At 37.9% G+C, this 16,345-nt stretch overlaps 1 protein-coding gene across 4 annotated transcripts in view; it reads right to left on the reverse strand.

Annotated features, from left to right (window-relative positions):
- MAP3K9 (mitogen-activated protein kinase kinase kinase 9) overlaps window positions 1–16,345 on the reverse strand; it is a 132,017-nt gene that overhangs the window by 91,315 nt on the left and 24,357 nt on the right. For all 4 annotated transcript variants that reach the window (XR_003527526.1, XM_027642429.1, XM_027642430.1 and 1 more), the window contains 4 exons: window positions 13,528–13,708; window positions 6,101–6,249; window positions 2,463–2,638; window positions 193–433 (listed from right to left, as the gene is read on the reverse strand). Coding sequence is in view for 3 of the 4 variants with exons in the window: in XM_027642429.1 (XP_027498230.1) it covers window positions 193–433; window positions 2,463–2,638; window positions 6,101–6,249; window positions 13,528–13,708 (747 nt within the window). In the remaining variant the exon portion in view is untranslated. The remainder of the gene's footprint in view (window positions 1–192; window positions 434–2,462; window positions 2,639–6,100; window positions 6,250–13,527; window positions 13,709–16,345) is intronic.

Consider the following 16,345-nt stretch of genomic DNA (forward strand, 5'->3'; position numbering starts at 1 on the left):
ACTTCTGGCCTTCATCTTGGATCTTTGAGCAATGCTAGTCACAAAAGCAACAAATTTATTTTACTGAACCCATGAGGCATGTTTTTTTCCCTAAGTACATCCAATACTTAATGCTCAAGTATCAGCAGTAAGGAGCTACCAAACCTACAGGTTGCTCCCATTTCACCTGGTACAGAACAACACATCACCAACCTGAAGGCAGGCTGATATGATTGCCATCTTTTAACTTGAGCCGGTTCCTCTTGAACTTTCCCATGCGTTTCTTCACCCGAGGCTTCTCCTGACACAGTTGGTGGATGATGATGTTGAGCTCCCTTTCCAGGATGTCAATCTCACGTTCTGCCAGCTCCTGTTCCCGCCTTCGCAACAGCTCTTCATGATTCTTCTGTTCAACAGCAGCACGAGTCAGCTCTTCTTCCCATGTGCGCAGCTCCTGTAAGGAGATAAGAGAGCAGAAATAAAAAGCTACCTTGTGACCTGTGTGTTAAGACTAACACTGCCTGTTCTAAAGGTACAGCAGCAATGACTTGTGCTCACAGCACTGCTAGCACCACTGTTTAAAGGCTCAGCTGAAAGCCAAAAGCAATCCTCAAGGACTTCTATGCTTGCCATTCTAGGACCTTCATACCAGTATTAAAATTTGGACATCAGCACTTGTGAGGCCACACCTGAAATCCTGTGCCAAGTTCTAGGCTCTCCAGTACAAGACAGATATGGACATACCGGAGACAGAGTCCAACAAAGGGCCGTGAAGGTGATTAAGAGGCTGGAGGACCTCTCCTATGAGAAAGGGCTGAAAGAGATGGGACTATTCATCCTAGCACAAAGAAGGGTTGGGTGGGGTAAAGGGGGATCTTATCAGTGTATGTAAAAACCTGAGGAAAGGGCGGAAAAAAGATAAAGCCAGGCTCTCTTCAGCAGTGCCCAGTCACAGGACAGAGGCAACAGGCATACACCGAAACACAGTAGACTGCCTCTGAATGCTTTTTTACTGAGAGTGTTACTGAACACTGGGCATAGGTTGTCCAAGGAGGTTATAGAGTCTCCCTTCTTAGGAATATTCAAAAGCCATCTGGACATGGTTCTGGCGAAGATGCATAAGGCAAACTTTTCAGTCTATCTCTTGCTGACAAAACGAATCAACTGAAACTGTCCTTGAAATCTCAAAAAACTTCTCCCTGCACTCCTCTCCTCTCCCCACAAGTACAAAAGAATTCAGCACTCAGAATAATTCTCTCCAGCTAGCTAATTCCAGTGCAGAAGGTAAAAACTGAAGAATTTAAATTAAACTTCAAAAAGACAATCAGATAGATTTTAGTTCAGATTTTTTTTCAGAACAGCATTGTTACCTGTCTCACCACCAGGGAGATTTGGTACCGTTTACTCATTAAGTGAACAGCACATAAAATTATTTCCCCATCACTAAAAAGGAATAGAGTATTCAACCTGAGGGCAGTCTAGTAACTACTGTTTGGCTTTCTGCTTGTCTGTTGAAGTTTCTGGTTTTCAAAAGCTGTTCCAACACAGTTACAACATAGGACAACAGTAGCAGAGAAATGTCTATTAGCTATTCTATTTTCCCCAAAAGCTACCATAACAGGTGAATAGAAATGTTTTAAGTATTGTTGTAGGACTTCTCTCCTCTGACCCAAAGTCATCTTTTTCTTCTCTCTGCCTCCTAAATCCAATCTCAGAGCCCTGATCAAGTTGGAGGCTCATTATGAATTTATTTTTAGGCAAGAGATCGTGAACTTAAAAAAATATTACTTCAGCAATTTTGTTGCAGTTTTTACCATTGACCGTAAAGACAGTCTCCGTAAGAACCTTAACTTAGATGCAGCAAGCTGTGCTTTCTGAAAGTATGCATAAAGTAAACTTCAGCTTTTTCACTTTTATTTGAGGTTGATGGTCACCACTCCTTTTATTTCTGCCAGCATTTTTGTTTTCTGCTTTTTGTGCAGATGGACTTCAATTAGAACAGTTACTACACCATTCCCTTGGTAGCACTCATGTTTATCATAGTCTATGCACTTTGGTTGTCCTTAAAACCTGGAAAACACAAATTTGGCAGAATCAAAGCTGCAATGTGTACTAGAGTATATATGCTGAAACTACCCCTCCAACATCTCCTGTTATCATAAGGTTTCTCAATTAAGTGAAACAGTTATCAGATGATTAAACAATTTAAAGACAACTCATCATAGCAATTGTACAGTGTATAATGGAAGCTCACTACAATATTAGAAAGAGTAGCAGCTCAGGATGAGGATATTTATTTTTTTCATGAATCTACCCCTCCATGTATCATAACCTGCCATTGATTTAGGGACTTAATACAAGCTCCAGTAAAGCATAGTCAAAATTATATCTGGGATGCACTAAAAAATGATCCCTGTTTGAGTTATAAAATGGGGAAATAATAATCCAGAGAGCACAAGCAGGGAGCACTGTTCTCTCCTTACCTTTTCTTTGGCTCTGAGCTGATCAAACATCTCTTGGATCTCTTGTTTCCAGTCTTCCTGCAGGGAGTGGAAGGAATCTTTGGGCATTTCAAAGAAACCAGACTCTTCTATGGCAGTAAGATGGTCTAGGATACTGGCAAAGGAAGGTCGAGAGTGTGGGTCAGGGTTCCAACAATCTAGAAGAGGACAAAGATAAGCAATTGTCAAGCATCTCTAAGTATGGAGGTCTGAGAGGATGAGTAGTACTTTACTGATCCCCAGTGGCTAAGAGTGGCATGCACACTATCTGTTACCCCACCTTTCCCATTTCCCACTTGCACTGTCCATTGTCAAGTATGCAATTCATGCTTTCATGATTATACAATATCCAACATCACTTAAAAATCTTGAACTACCTAACTACCCGGTCTCTAGATTCTCTTGCAATAATATGTCAAATAAAATAAAGGTTTACTAATTGTACAGAAAGTTATATTTTCAAGCATTTTTAAGAAATAACAAATAATTGCCTTAAATATTTTGCTTTAAAATGTATGTATATGTTCACAGAGTGGAAATTTATGCAAGGCTCTTGTAAACAGTTCTTTTATAATAGCTACACTGCAGAGTTAACAGCCATAGTGCAGAAGGGTATCTATCAGGGTTTTTTCTAATGCCAAACTCTAATATCAAACTGAATCATTACGGATCTCTTTTCAAAACTGAAAACCTCTCCTACAAAGCAAACTGGACATAACTTGAGTAAAATAACGACATCAAATAGTGCATTTGGAGTTTTCTTATTTGTAAGGCTTCTTCTTTATCATTTGAGAGAAAATTGTTTGATCAGACCTTTTTCTTTTGCTTTTAAGAGAAACAATAGATAAACAAGTTTTTTCATTTACAATCTAAAGCAATTACTTAGCCAATTACAGAGTTCTAAAAATGCAGACTTTAAGGTAGTCATCTTTCCACATAAGGCAACTCAACGACCAACAATACAAAAAGTAATGTTTCTACAGTGATGGGAACCGAACATTGAAAACAGAAACAGAAAATAGTATGAAGTAACTGCTCAAGCTACAAAATCACTAAGAATATATTTTTAAAAAGCCTTTACATCAAAACATTTGATTTAACAACGCTTTTGAATAGGAAATTTGTACTCTTTCAGTCTTCCCTCTTACTGCACCCTCACTTCTACTCCTGCAGAAAACATCCCTTTTTCATTCTACTTTGCCCTGTACTGGCACTAACACAGGTTTTTGTTCAACAAATACCCTTATTCTCTTGACTACTGCTGGACTCCTGTATGCCAAAATTTCAGAGCAACCACAGAGAAAAACTTAACGTTCAAGTGCATTTCCAGGGAACACAGTTTTTCTGCATGAATAGAAGTAACTAACTCTCTCAGTATGTTCATACTGTCATTGCTGTACATGGTCACTGGATTTAAGACACACATTACTGCAGCATGAAGCAAGCATCATAAAAATGTTCTAAAAGTTTTTCAGACCTTGAAGTTGGAGAAAAAAGGAAACATTCTTAAAAATATTTGGTGACATTCATTCATCAGATTTGTGAACTGAAATACACCAAAGAGCAGCTGTAATTAAAAATAAATATCACTTCACAAAATCTGTGCAACTGCTGAGCCTTGGTCTTGCAGGTCTTTAATTTTAGCCTTACTGAGATTTTGCATTTGGGAGCTTTGGTTTCAAAACTGCGGGTATCAACAGGTTCCTTGAGACATAAGCTGGAATGTGTTTGTGTTTATGGCTTTCAAATTGCTTCTCTTACCAAAACAGAGAACCGAGGATGTTAGAGAGTGCTCTGAAGGTCCCCTGCTGCTGGCCAATTAGTAGCAATGGGTGTTACAGCTGGACTGTCAGTGCCATAATCCCTGTCTCTTTACCCCAGGTTTTAAACATAGCAAAGCAAACATGACCCAAAGTAAAATAAAATGCTGCAGCCAGCCAAATGCATGAATGAGTGAACAGGATAACTAGCAGGTGGCCCGTGGCTTTTATTTTCCCAGGCCTAGATCTGCCATTATTTGCACTAATGAGGACAGTTGTAACATACAAGTCTTTTCTGAGAAGACCTGAAGTTCAGCTTTGTTGTCTCAGTGTAGACCACCAGGGCAGTAATTCAAAAGTAAAAGCAGCATTAGGGGAACAAGAGTTCACTCGAGATGGGAAACAGCCTGTTTGAAAAACAGTTTTGGTGAAGGGGCAGAAGGTAATTGTTTTTTTTTTTTGTTCTTCCCTTCCCCCTGCACACGGAGAAACCAAGCGTTCCAAAGCTGAGCCCTGCACTGACCATATGCCTCTACCTCACTTTCCCAATAGAGGGCATTATTTTTAAACCCAGCTGCAGAACCACGTCAAAACAAACCGCTCTGGCACAACACTGAGCTGGTAGTTCCATTAACTCTTTCAGATGCAGTTTCTTGCTTTATGTTGCTTCCAAGCTACTCTACCTGCAACTCTGCTGCTGTTTACTCTCTAGAAGGACATTTCTTTTTAGCAGAACAGTACATGAAATTTTCTACTTTAAATTAACTGAAGCCTGTAACCTAAAGAAAAGACCAGAGAAAGGCAGAAGTATTCTAAAAGCAGAGAAATCCATCAGAAACATTTTCTTACAGGGCTTATATTCCTTTCTTGGGCTAAAACACCACCAGAGGCCACAGAGTATCAGTTCTATGTTGAGATTAACTCTTTGCTCACCAAGACTATAAACCAAGTTTGATTTCTCTTTCTCTCAGATTTTGTTCTGCCAGATAGGTATAAAAATGTTTATTACATATAAACATCTGGAAATCCTTGGGAATAGGGGCACTGACAAAATTACTAAGGGTAATACTGGAAGAGAGAGAGGGAAGGAGAGAGGGAAGGAGAGAGGGAAGGAGAGAGGGAAGGAGAGAGGGAAGGAGAGAGGGAAGGAGAGAGGGAAGGAGAGAGGGAAGGAGAGAGGGAAGGAGAGAGGGACGACTGCAGCTAAGGAAACAAGCAAGTAGCTGCAAGGGCCAGCAGGGAAGGACACATAAGTACACCCCGAAAGCTAGCTCACACAATCCTTTTTAATAACTACAGCAGCTCTGATGAGATAGTCCTATATTTCTTTCATCTCTATGTAGCCCACTGTGGGCATGAACTATCTCCACCTACAAAGCAGAAAATAACATCTTTCTGACTCAAAATATTGGTTGTTTTGAAATGTCAAAGCCACATTTAAACCCTCTACCTGAAATGTCAGTAGGATAAAGTTTAATTTCAAATCACTGCCTAGCATGATGTTCAAGCTATGAATTTTAAAACAAGTTTAAGACTTCAAACTAGACCAAAGCATGTGAAGATTTGGTGTTGGTGAGCCTTCACTAGTAGAAAACAAACTAGATGATGACAGCAATAGTCCCCATTTTCCTATAAAGTCAGTTGATAAAAAAAGGCACAGAAATTTCTTTAACTACTCTAGTAATAGAGGAACTGTCACAGCACATTAACAGCCAAGCCTGGCTCCTGTAATAACCTGCACCATTGAATAAAACCATTTGAGAAATCTGTGCTCTTGGGTGTCAAAACCAACACAAAGAGGCAGTGCTCAACAGCACTCTAGAAACAGCACAAACCACACTCACATCACACCTAGCTTACCTTCCATGAGTTTGGCAAAAGGCTCTGGACATGTGGAAGGGATTGGAAGGGCAAGTTTATTCATGGCAACACCGTATGCTACCGCAAGACCATCAATTCCTCGGAATGGAACTTCTCCTGTTAGCAGTTCCCAAAGCAGCACACCATAACTACCAGGAAGAAACAGAAAAGAGAGCAGGTGTTTGACTTATACACATTCTTTGTTAAGCAACAAGAAGGTACCTGAACCTATAAGAGTATACTAAAGAAATTGCAGTTTTCTGGACAAGCTTATCACGATTGCGAATCTGGTGATGTGCCTTATTTGAACTGCCTTTTTTTAATAAGTCTGAAATAAGATGCCATTTTCACCTTTTAGACAAAAATAATTTTCTCTCTGGAAATTTGGAACAATTGAAAACCATAAATCTTCTAACTAATTTAGCAAGTTTCAAAGCAGTACCTCTCAAAACACTGAAAAATGTGAAGGAGGGTTGTTTGGCGGGATGTTATTTTTAAAAATAAGTCAAAAATACTTCTTCAGAATTAAGTTGTTCTTAAGATGTTCCCTGAAATATTAACTATGAAGTTATGGAAATAGTTTCAAGACTGTTCTCCCCCCAAGTATACAATGAATGACACATCCTCAGAATATTTTCTCTACTTCTAGGAAACCCGAACCAGAAACTGCTTCTTCATACTTGGTGACCTCACAGGTTTTTCTTTCATTGGTCTATCTGTCCTACTCTCTTCTGAACCCATTTACCATCCACTATGTTCTGTGGTAGTGAATTCCACAACTTTAATGATGCATTGCCAAAAAATACTTCTGTGTATTTGTTTTGAGCTTGTCACTTGGTAATTTCATCTGCTTCACTGTAGTTCTTTCAAAACAAGAAAGAGTGAACATATGTTCCCCTATTAGCTCCTTCCATGCCATCCGTGATTTCACAGGCTCCCATGCATCCTGCCTAAATCACCTTCTTTCTAGACCCCCAAATCCTAATCTAGCTAAATCCTAATCTAGTTACTATCCCAAACAGAAGCCATTTCATATCGTTCATTGCCCTTGACGTCTTCTGTTGGAATGAGGAACATCACAAAGTTTTAAAGATACAGGGAGAGGCACAAATGGTACTGCTTTAATTTCCTATTAAATTTCAATTTGCTACTTGCCTTTCTGACTCTTTACAAAATGAGCTAGATTACCCACAGTAGCTCCAATATCTTTTTACTGACTCATCATAGTAAAATTTAGAGCCTATCATTGTACATATGAAATTCTCCCATGGGTACTACTTTGTATATATTACCATCCATTTTATCATTCATTATAGTAAAACTTTTCCTCAGCTCTCTGCAGTAGATTAGTTTTTCTTAATCCTGAATAACTCAGTATCATCAACCATGCTACCTCACCATTTATTGTTGTTTTTTTTTTTCAAATCACTTATGATTGCGTTGAACACAGAATTCTCCACCAACATAACTGATTTATTCCTTTAGTAATTAAGAATTGACTAGTGATGGGAAACAGACTTGCCCTCTTTTCTCACATTAATTTACTTTCTTTAAAAGCTTTTGATGAAAGATTTTGTTTAAAGTCTTTATAAATCCAAATATAATATAAGCAATCTTACCGCTTACCACATGGTCAGTAGCTCCTTCAAGCATTTTCACAAGGTATTATATTTTCTTCTATAAAAGCTGACTCTCCCCCCAGATATGCTCATATGTCCACTAGCTCCCTGCTCTTTAGTGCTGTTTCTACTGTTTAGAAGAACTGAAAATCATACTTGCCAGTCCTCAGGAAGCTCTTTTAGGACTTGTCACCATGTTTGCTGCCTTCCATTTTTCTGGTACTATAGCAGCTTTAAGCAACAGACTACACAGGACAGCTATTAACTCAGCTGACTCTCATGTTCTTGTAGAAATCTTTGGTGTTACTGTAAATCTCAGCAATTTGTTACTGCTCATTTTATCAGTCAGTTTTAACACTTCTGTGGACTGTACTTCAGTAAGATACGTCCTCTAGCTTGGCTCCCTAATAGAGAAATTTTCAGCTTAAAAAGTCTCTCTTTGCTCCATTCTGGCAGACACAAGTCACTAAGGTTTTTTTCTGTTAGAGCCTCATCTTCTTTGCCTTCTTAGATCTTGGTCACCTCTGGGCTGTATGCTCTCCTGCAGGGTTCTCACCTGTAGTGCATTTGAAAGCAACTGATTTGGTTCTATGCTTTAAGACTCTCCCCAAAAACCTTTTATCTTCTTAAGTATTTTATGTTCAACTTGCCAGAGTTTAAGCCCATGCCTAATTTTCCTCACTGGATACAGATTCAACTTTTAGAAGGATGTCTTTCAGAAGTCTCTTCTACACTGCCTTCTTCATTTTTTTAAAGCCTTTCCTATACATTCACTCAAGAGATTTAATAAAAGTGTCCTTAAAAGGTATCCATGTTCTATGTTCTCCTTTCATTGTTTTCACACAAAATTCCCAATGTCGTCATTAACCTCCTTGAGATTAAACACTGTTTTAATGGACTAATTTTTCCTCATTGCTCTTGGAAAGATACTGAATCTAAGTATACATAATTTGGACCGTGTCATACTGTACAATCTTGAAGGCTTCATAAGCACACTTGAAGACCAAATGAAAAACTGCTGTTCCTCCTACAAGCTCCTTAAATAGCTGCTCCATGAAACTGTCACTTCTGAAGCTAAAAGATTAAGTTTTTCTTGTTTCAAAGCAACAGTTGCCCTATCCACTTGGGAGTACATTATCACAACCCGTGATAATGGGTTGCAATCTAACCCCTCCACCCTACCAAGTCCTTAACATTCACTGTGACTGCTGCCACTGTAGTTGAACATCCTTAACAGTACTCTTCCTATTTAGATATAGGACTTTAGTCACTAATGATTCTACCTTTGCTGCTAATACAGCTAGTTCACTTTATTCAGCAAAGTATGTTTTTTCACCTACACAATATTTTGCGTTTTTTTTCCTATGCAATTCATATTCTTGATATTGTAATTTATTACTTCTTACTGCCTCAAGAGCCTTATTTATAAAAAACTAACTAGAGTTAAAGAGTTCCCATTTTCTTTTTTGTCCTTCTAGGATTAATAAACACTCTAAGAAAATGAATACTGGACTGAATGCATATTTGGACTGTCTAAATCTAATTGATCATTCATGTTACTCTTCAGTTTGGATATGACTCTTGGTAGCAAAATGTATTAAAAACTAACAAACAGCTGTATTATTACTTTACCACTAGTATTGGATAAAGCACTACTGATGTGCTCAAAGCACTTCTTCCACAGTCAATTTTAAAGGACAAAGGAATAGACAGACTGATGTTTCTTCTAATGTGACACTGTATGTGCATATTGCAGGAAAGGTCACTTTGCTTCTGATAAAACTGGATGCCACCTCTTCCTCACGTACTTACAAGTATATTGCTGAGAATACTGCTTCTATAGAACTAGGGGAATACTGCTTTGTGGCACTTCAACAGTAATCCCAAGTGATTAAACAGCAAGAGAGGTGCTGAACAGAGTGTTTTCCATTACTCAAGCAGAAAATTGGGAAGTACAAAGGAAGAAGCCAGAGTCAGAAAACTTATGCAAAAAAAAAAGGCATAGGAATAAAGAAACAAGGGCATCTACTCATTCTCAGCAGGGAGAATGAAAAACTGATCAAGCTCATTTATTTTTCCAGCACCCAGCAGTAATTTTTGGACTTTAATTACAAAATGAACCATGTGATACAGACCATGCATCCAAGTCAACTGACACTTGTGTGAATAATTAACCATCTTTCAGTGATCCAGTAATCCCTTAAGCCATTTAACATCAGGTTCAATCCTACACACTGGATTTTCAGGGTGAAGGAGGCTGGAGGTCTGCAGGATTTCACATGTGATTTTGCCACCTCCCTTGTTAGTCTGTGAACTTATAAAAAAATCAGTAATTTCTTCTCACTGATATTGTTCCATGGCATTTGTACCATTGACTTCTCTTCTCCATCTCCCTAGGTTCAATACTTTCAACACAACTAGGTTTCAACACAAGGAATTATCAGCCCAACAAGGAGACCCCAGTTCCAACAGAAACTAGAACATTACTTTTGTTAAGAGACAACTCCACAAACCTCATTACATTTTAATGGCTAGTAGCAGCTAACATTTTGCATGTTATCGAACTTGCAGTTCCAGAGCTGACATTTTCTACCCATTTCACATCAGTCATTATGCTTCTCCCGGGTGAGCTTCTACTAACACTGCTAGTCAGCACTTACTTGCCAGGTACTGAAGTCTTGCCAGTGCTTCATTACACACAGGGAATTACAAAAGCCTACCATCAGTCAGTTGTAGATGGAAGTACTTGACCAACACTTGATTAAAACAAAACATTCTAATGACCGAAGTTTCTACACGCAGCACTAAATACCTCAAACTTCCTGATCTGCTAATCTGATGGTTTTAGCTAGTGCTGGTATTCCATTTCCAAATGACAATTAAATTCCCAATTATTTCACTGGTGTCAGAGTAGATACATGTTAAAAGCATCTAACTTGAGGAACACAGGGAACTCAGATGAAGGTTGTATGGTACCTTTATATTCCACATACCAATCATACTGACAATGGCTGTCTTTTAAGCAGCACAAGTAAAAAATTAAGTGTATTTCTTGTTTGCTGCACATTTAAACAGTCAAATTACAGGGAAATTTGATTTATATGCCTACTAAAATTAGCTTGCTGTATAGTACTGGATAAGATGCAATATCCAGGCTTCAACTTCACCCCTGCAAATCCAAAGCAAATCTAAATACATAAATAGATCTACAGGAACGGACTTATTTAAATAAAACTGTGGCTTCTTTGTCCTGTCTGCAATATAAGCACAAGGTTTCTACTATATATCTAAAGCTTGCCGGTACAGAAGAGCAAAATTCACAGTAACAAGTTTTCACTAGCAAGTTTTACTAGGTACTGGTAATATTAACAGGCTTTACAGTGGCCCAGACCCTGGTGACAGATACCAGTGTGTGGGGCCATTCCTCACTCTTTGAAGTTTTTTGCCAATCCTACTTTACAGCGGGACATAAAAAACAGTTTGGATTTTTTAAATGGAGCTTGATACATGTTTTGAAAGGATGAAGCAGTTAGTTATGATAAAACTGACTCAGGAAATTGCAGTCCTAGCAAGCATCTTCTTCGGCATCTTCTTTACCTCTTTTTGCAGTGACAACCCAAGCAGAACAAGATCCTTTTTCAATGGCTGGGCAACAATTCAGCCAGCAGTATTATTCTAACAAGCTTTAAAGAAAAGGTGTTGAAATAAAAGGGTTTGTGAATGTTAGAGAGACAGAGACAGCCAATTCTGCTGATGCTGCACAGATCAACAGTAAGGCTGCCAGGTAAAAAAACTCCCAATGACTCCAATGATTAACCAAGAGGTTGAACTGGACAAGAGGAAGGGCAAGTCTAATAGGATAAGAGAGTTCATCCTGTTAAGAATTTCTGGTTCCATCCTTGGGTGGGGACAGAATTTATCATACAAGTCCGTGACTGCTTTTGTAAAATCTAGTGCTTATCATCATTGACACACTAGTAGTGACTGCTCTGGAAAGTATTTGTCCTCTGCATACACACCTCAAACATCATGTTCTTTTCGGTTTATTTAACTACGAATAGAGGTTTTAGCCACCCAGGAGAAAAGCCTTCTTCAGAGATAGTATATAAGTTCTCTTAATGGTGATGACACTCTGTTGAGGGGAGAATACTGTGAGGAACTCAACCTGTTTTCAAGGCAAGACTGGTAACTATAACAAGAGAAAGCAATGAAGGAATCTTAAAAGTAAAAATAAAGTATTCTTAAAAATTACCACATCATTTAAGTTATGTACAATCCTTAAGTCCTGAAGTGATTCACAGTTCGTAAGTCAATGACCAAACTGGTACTTTTGCACAGATAAAGAGGCACTTGTGCTACCTTCACAAAAACCATCAACCAAGAAATTAAGTCTTACCTTTTTTAAAATAAACTCATACTGGTACAGAACATCTACTGATCTGTTCACAGCATGCCTGGATTACAATTACAATTACAGCAAAACAGTTTCCCCTTTGCCTTCTCCCTTTCCCTCAGGTTACCCTTAAAGGCCATTCCTGGCATAGTTTCAGGGAAGAGCAAGTTGAGGTTGGAGCTCGACAAGCTGTGTACAAAGCAGAACTGTCATCATGTACACAGAAAGGTGCACAGCCCTGAGATTTTCACTTCTCTCAGACTTCACTCAGAATAAAAGTCTGGTTCTTGCTCAATTTGTCTTAGATAAACTACAGAGGTTACCACATTTCATTACAGAGTCAGAATTTTACCCACACTATTAGCGTGCAAAATCTAAATTCACAGACTTATCACAAAGCAACATCTATTCAGCAAATCTGGATAAGGAAAATGAAAATCCCCACACCAAATCTCTGCCATAACAGCCAGGCAATTCTGCCAGATGGGATATTCTTTATCCTGACTGATTTCACATTAGGCACTCACTTGTGCGAGAGCATTACTGGCCAGCAACAGAACCGTACTGCTCTGAAGTCACCCTGACATTTCAACACATCTTTCTCCACAAGAAAAACAAAATTCTTGCTAACTCATCCGTTTCAGATGTTCAATACCAATTCTAAGTCATCCAGCACCCAGAAAAGTCATTGTCCTAGAGATATTTACTGAATTCTTTATTTACTAATTCACTTAATGGCGGTATTCAAACTCAGCTTCTGGAAGTCTATGGGTTGACTGTCACACTCCTTTCCACTAAATTAATTCATTCACAAAAATCCCAGTGCATGAACGGAAAAGACAATATATACGTGTAAGTTACTACTTATGGATTATGTACTCAGGCAGACCTAGAGAAGAGATTTATTACCCTGTGAAAGACTAGAAGGGTGGAAATCATTAATAAGAATAATGAAAGCGAAAAACATCACATTTGGATTGAAACTGCATGGGGAATTCAATTAAGTACAGTACATCAGTGACAGATTACTAACAAAACATAAAATTATCTTACTATTGGTAAAAGAGTAAAGTACTTCTCAAATGGTATTATGGCCTTTGATTATGTTAGACAACAGCCAAATAAGCACAAAAAGTTTAGTTTAGATAAAGCAGAAGGGATTTGATTATGAGTCCCAAAATTATCTGAATGCAAATTTATAGAACAACAAGAGGCATGCAGTAGCTGATCCACCATTTTCTATAGTAACAGTAAGTCTGAGATAAGTCTAACAGATGGAAAGTTGATGGATAAAGTTTTCTTAAGACCTGAATTTTAATATTTGGTTCACCATTACTCATTCTTAAACATAAAAGAGGTTTCCTGGCAGGTCTAGTTACTCTTTAGTATCCAATCGCTTAATGCCGAATCAATACCTCCAAACATCGCTGCCTTTGGAGAACATGGAGGAGCGGATGACCTCAGGAGCCATCCAGGCATATGTTCCAGCTGCGCTCATTTTGGTAGTTTTATGCCATTCCCTGGCCAAGCCGAAATCCGTGATCTTCAACATCTTGTTGCTCAGATCTCCATTTTCCACCTTTTCGAGTATCAGTACTGGAGAAAAGGGAAGGGGGGGAATAAAAGGTATGCAGAGTAAAGCTAGTATTTATGCAAAAAAGATTCTCCTGGAGATCTCCCAAATTTCAAGATTCTCCCTAGCTTTTTGTTATTCAAACATATCATACTCCATTACAAGTTATTTCAAGCTGATCCCTTCATCTGACAACTGAATAGCTGTCTGGCAAATAACTTCAAATTTAACAAAAGTACCAAGACCCAGAGAACAAATACATAATAACATAATTATTTAATAAAGTGCCTAGTGTTCTGTATAATAATTCTCTGCTAAGAGGAAGTGAACCACTGTAACTTCTAGAAATCCAGATAAGGGAAGACATTTCCTAATTAATCCTCTCTCAGCAAGCCAGTAATAGCATCTTTTTCTTGAACTGCTTAGAGGACTTTTTTTTTAAATCCAGATACACACACAGGCTGGATATGCCCTTCATTTAAATGTATTAGGAGTGGAAGCTCTATGCATAATTTTTTTTTAAAGTCACAATTGAAAAAAATATATTTATAATTGGTAATAACATGGCCAATTCCAGATTTCATATACACCACCACAGATTCCCTCTCCCATCATTATTAAGCTACTTTTTGGTTAAGTTGCCAAAGTTTCTATCTAGTTTCAGTGACAAAGGAGTCTAAACCCAAGAACTTCAAAAACACCTTGAGGCAGAACTCCAGAATGTTTTTTTAGCCAGCAAGTTGTACTGTCACACCACTGGGAAATGAGTGTAAACTAGAGGTCAAAAGTATCCACTCTGCTTTAGCAGCTCTCATTATCCTATTTATCTTACTGTAAAGTGACCACACAGGTTGTGCCAGCAATGTAACACAAGCAACAGATTACAAGAGGGCACTAAACTTCCATAACTAATGCCACCATAAGCCTGTGAAAGAATTTTCAGCTACTTTGTCAAAGACCACAAAGTAAAAACATTTGTATTACTATTAGTCCAAAGACCTCACAGCAAAGATCATCAAGCCAGTAATATACCGTCATCATGCTGCTACTCTGTTTTAATGTCATTACACACTCAGGTTCTTAGAACACATGAGGGTGTTTTTTTCCTTTTCTATGCATGCATGAATTAAAAAACAACCCCAAAAAATAAACAAAAAGAAACCTTGCAACAACCCACAACCAAATAATCATGGATCATAATAAAACCTACAAAAAGCAAAACTGCTGCAAAAATTACTCAACATATAAAAATCATCTTCAGGACTACTTTTATCAGTCTATGAAAAGACTCAAGTATCAGTTTCAAGTTAACACAGTTTTTTTTGGGGGGGTGAGGAAGGGGATGTAGGAAAGGGAAGGAAGAGGAATATTGCATTCAATCTCATACTTCCCCACAACAATCAGTGGGAATTCCCATGAAATAAAAGCCTGAAGTGTTATTTGGACCCTTCTGCATAATAAGCAGCACACATCTAAACGTTAAAATACTGTACCTACTTTTATTGAAGTTAAACAAATTATCTGTTATTTGAAAATTTTAAAAAATCAGTTACTCTTTCTACATGGCTTCAGAATTGACAAAATACTACTTCAAAGATTGTTGTGATTATTCAAGCTGTGAATAAATTAGACCTATGGTTAAGCTCTTGAGTCTTGCTTCTTTTGCAAAATTCCTTTCTAACATGACTGAATGCTCTGTTTTCCTAATTGCAGAAGAAAGACGAGACTGAGGCCTAGAGTTATTATTCTCTTCATTTGGGCAAAAGCATACACATTTTTAGAGCAACACTTCAATGTAGAATAGAACCACCACAAGAAACCAAGGAACAGAAGGCGGCTTCCTTTGAGCCTCTTCTTCTAGTAAGGCTAACATTTTTCCTTCTTTCTAGCAGATGAAGAACTACTAAGAGAAACTGCCTACAAGTCATTCATTGATTACAAAGTGAAAAGCTCCCGAAGTGAAAAACTTACTAGAATACACATATTATTTCTTCTTCTAGCACATAACCATTTTGCCTAAAGAGCTGTCAGAATAACAAAATCTAATTTTAAATTTAAATGCAGTAATACAGAGATATACAGTGATGTAGTAAAGGCAAAGTAAAACTCTGAAATAAGAAAGCATGGGTTTGGGTTTTGTTGTTTGGTTCTGTTTGTTTGTTTCTGTTTTTTGTTTTGTTTTTGTTGTTGTTGTTGTTTTTTGCTTCCCTCCATAAGCACAATGAGGAACAACCAAATTTATTTTTCACAAGGTACATCATATTCTGCCTGAATGAGCTCAGTAGCAGGACAGAGCACCATGTACCACAGTTGGTTTGTACATACCTTCCAAGTAGGAGGTTATTTAGATTTAATTACCTTGATTTGCACTAAGTTCTAACAAAATAATAAGTACTTATATAGATCTTTTGTATCCAGAACTTGTTCTATTGTCAGATGCAGGATATTAAGAAAGTTACCATAATGAAAGACCACAGAGAAGGACAATGAAAGCTGGATTTATTGCAAGTCCTTGATTGTTTAGTTACATCCTTGTCTCCTCTCCTATTTCTTTGCAATAACTGCTTGGAATAATAATATCATAATCCAAAATTTTAAAAATTAATTTTAAGAATGGTATCTCTTTCCAGCATTTGCTTCGGTTCTCCTTATCATTATCA

This window comes from Corapipo altera, unplaced genomic scaffold (genome assembly GCF_003945725.1).
Source record: "Corapipo altera isolate COAL_440 unplaced genomic scaffold, ASM394572v1 23b, whole genome shotgun sequence".
Lineage (NCBI taxonomy): Eukaryota > Metazoa > Chordata > Aves > Passeriformes > Pipridae > Corapipo > Corapipo altera.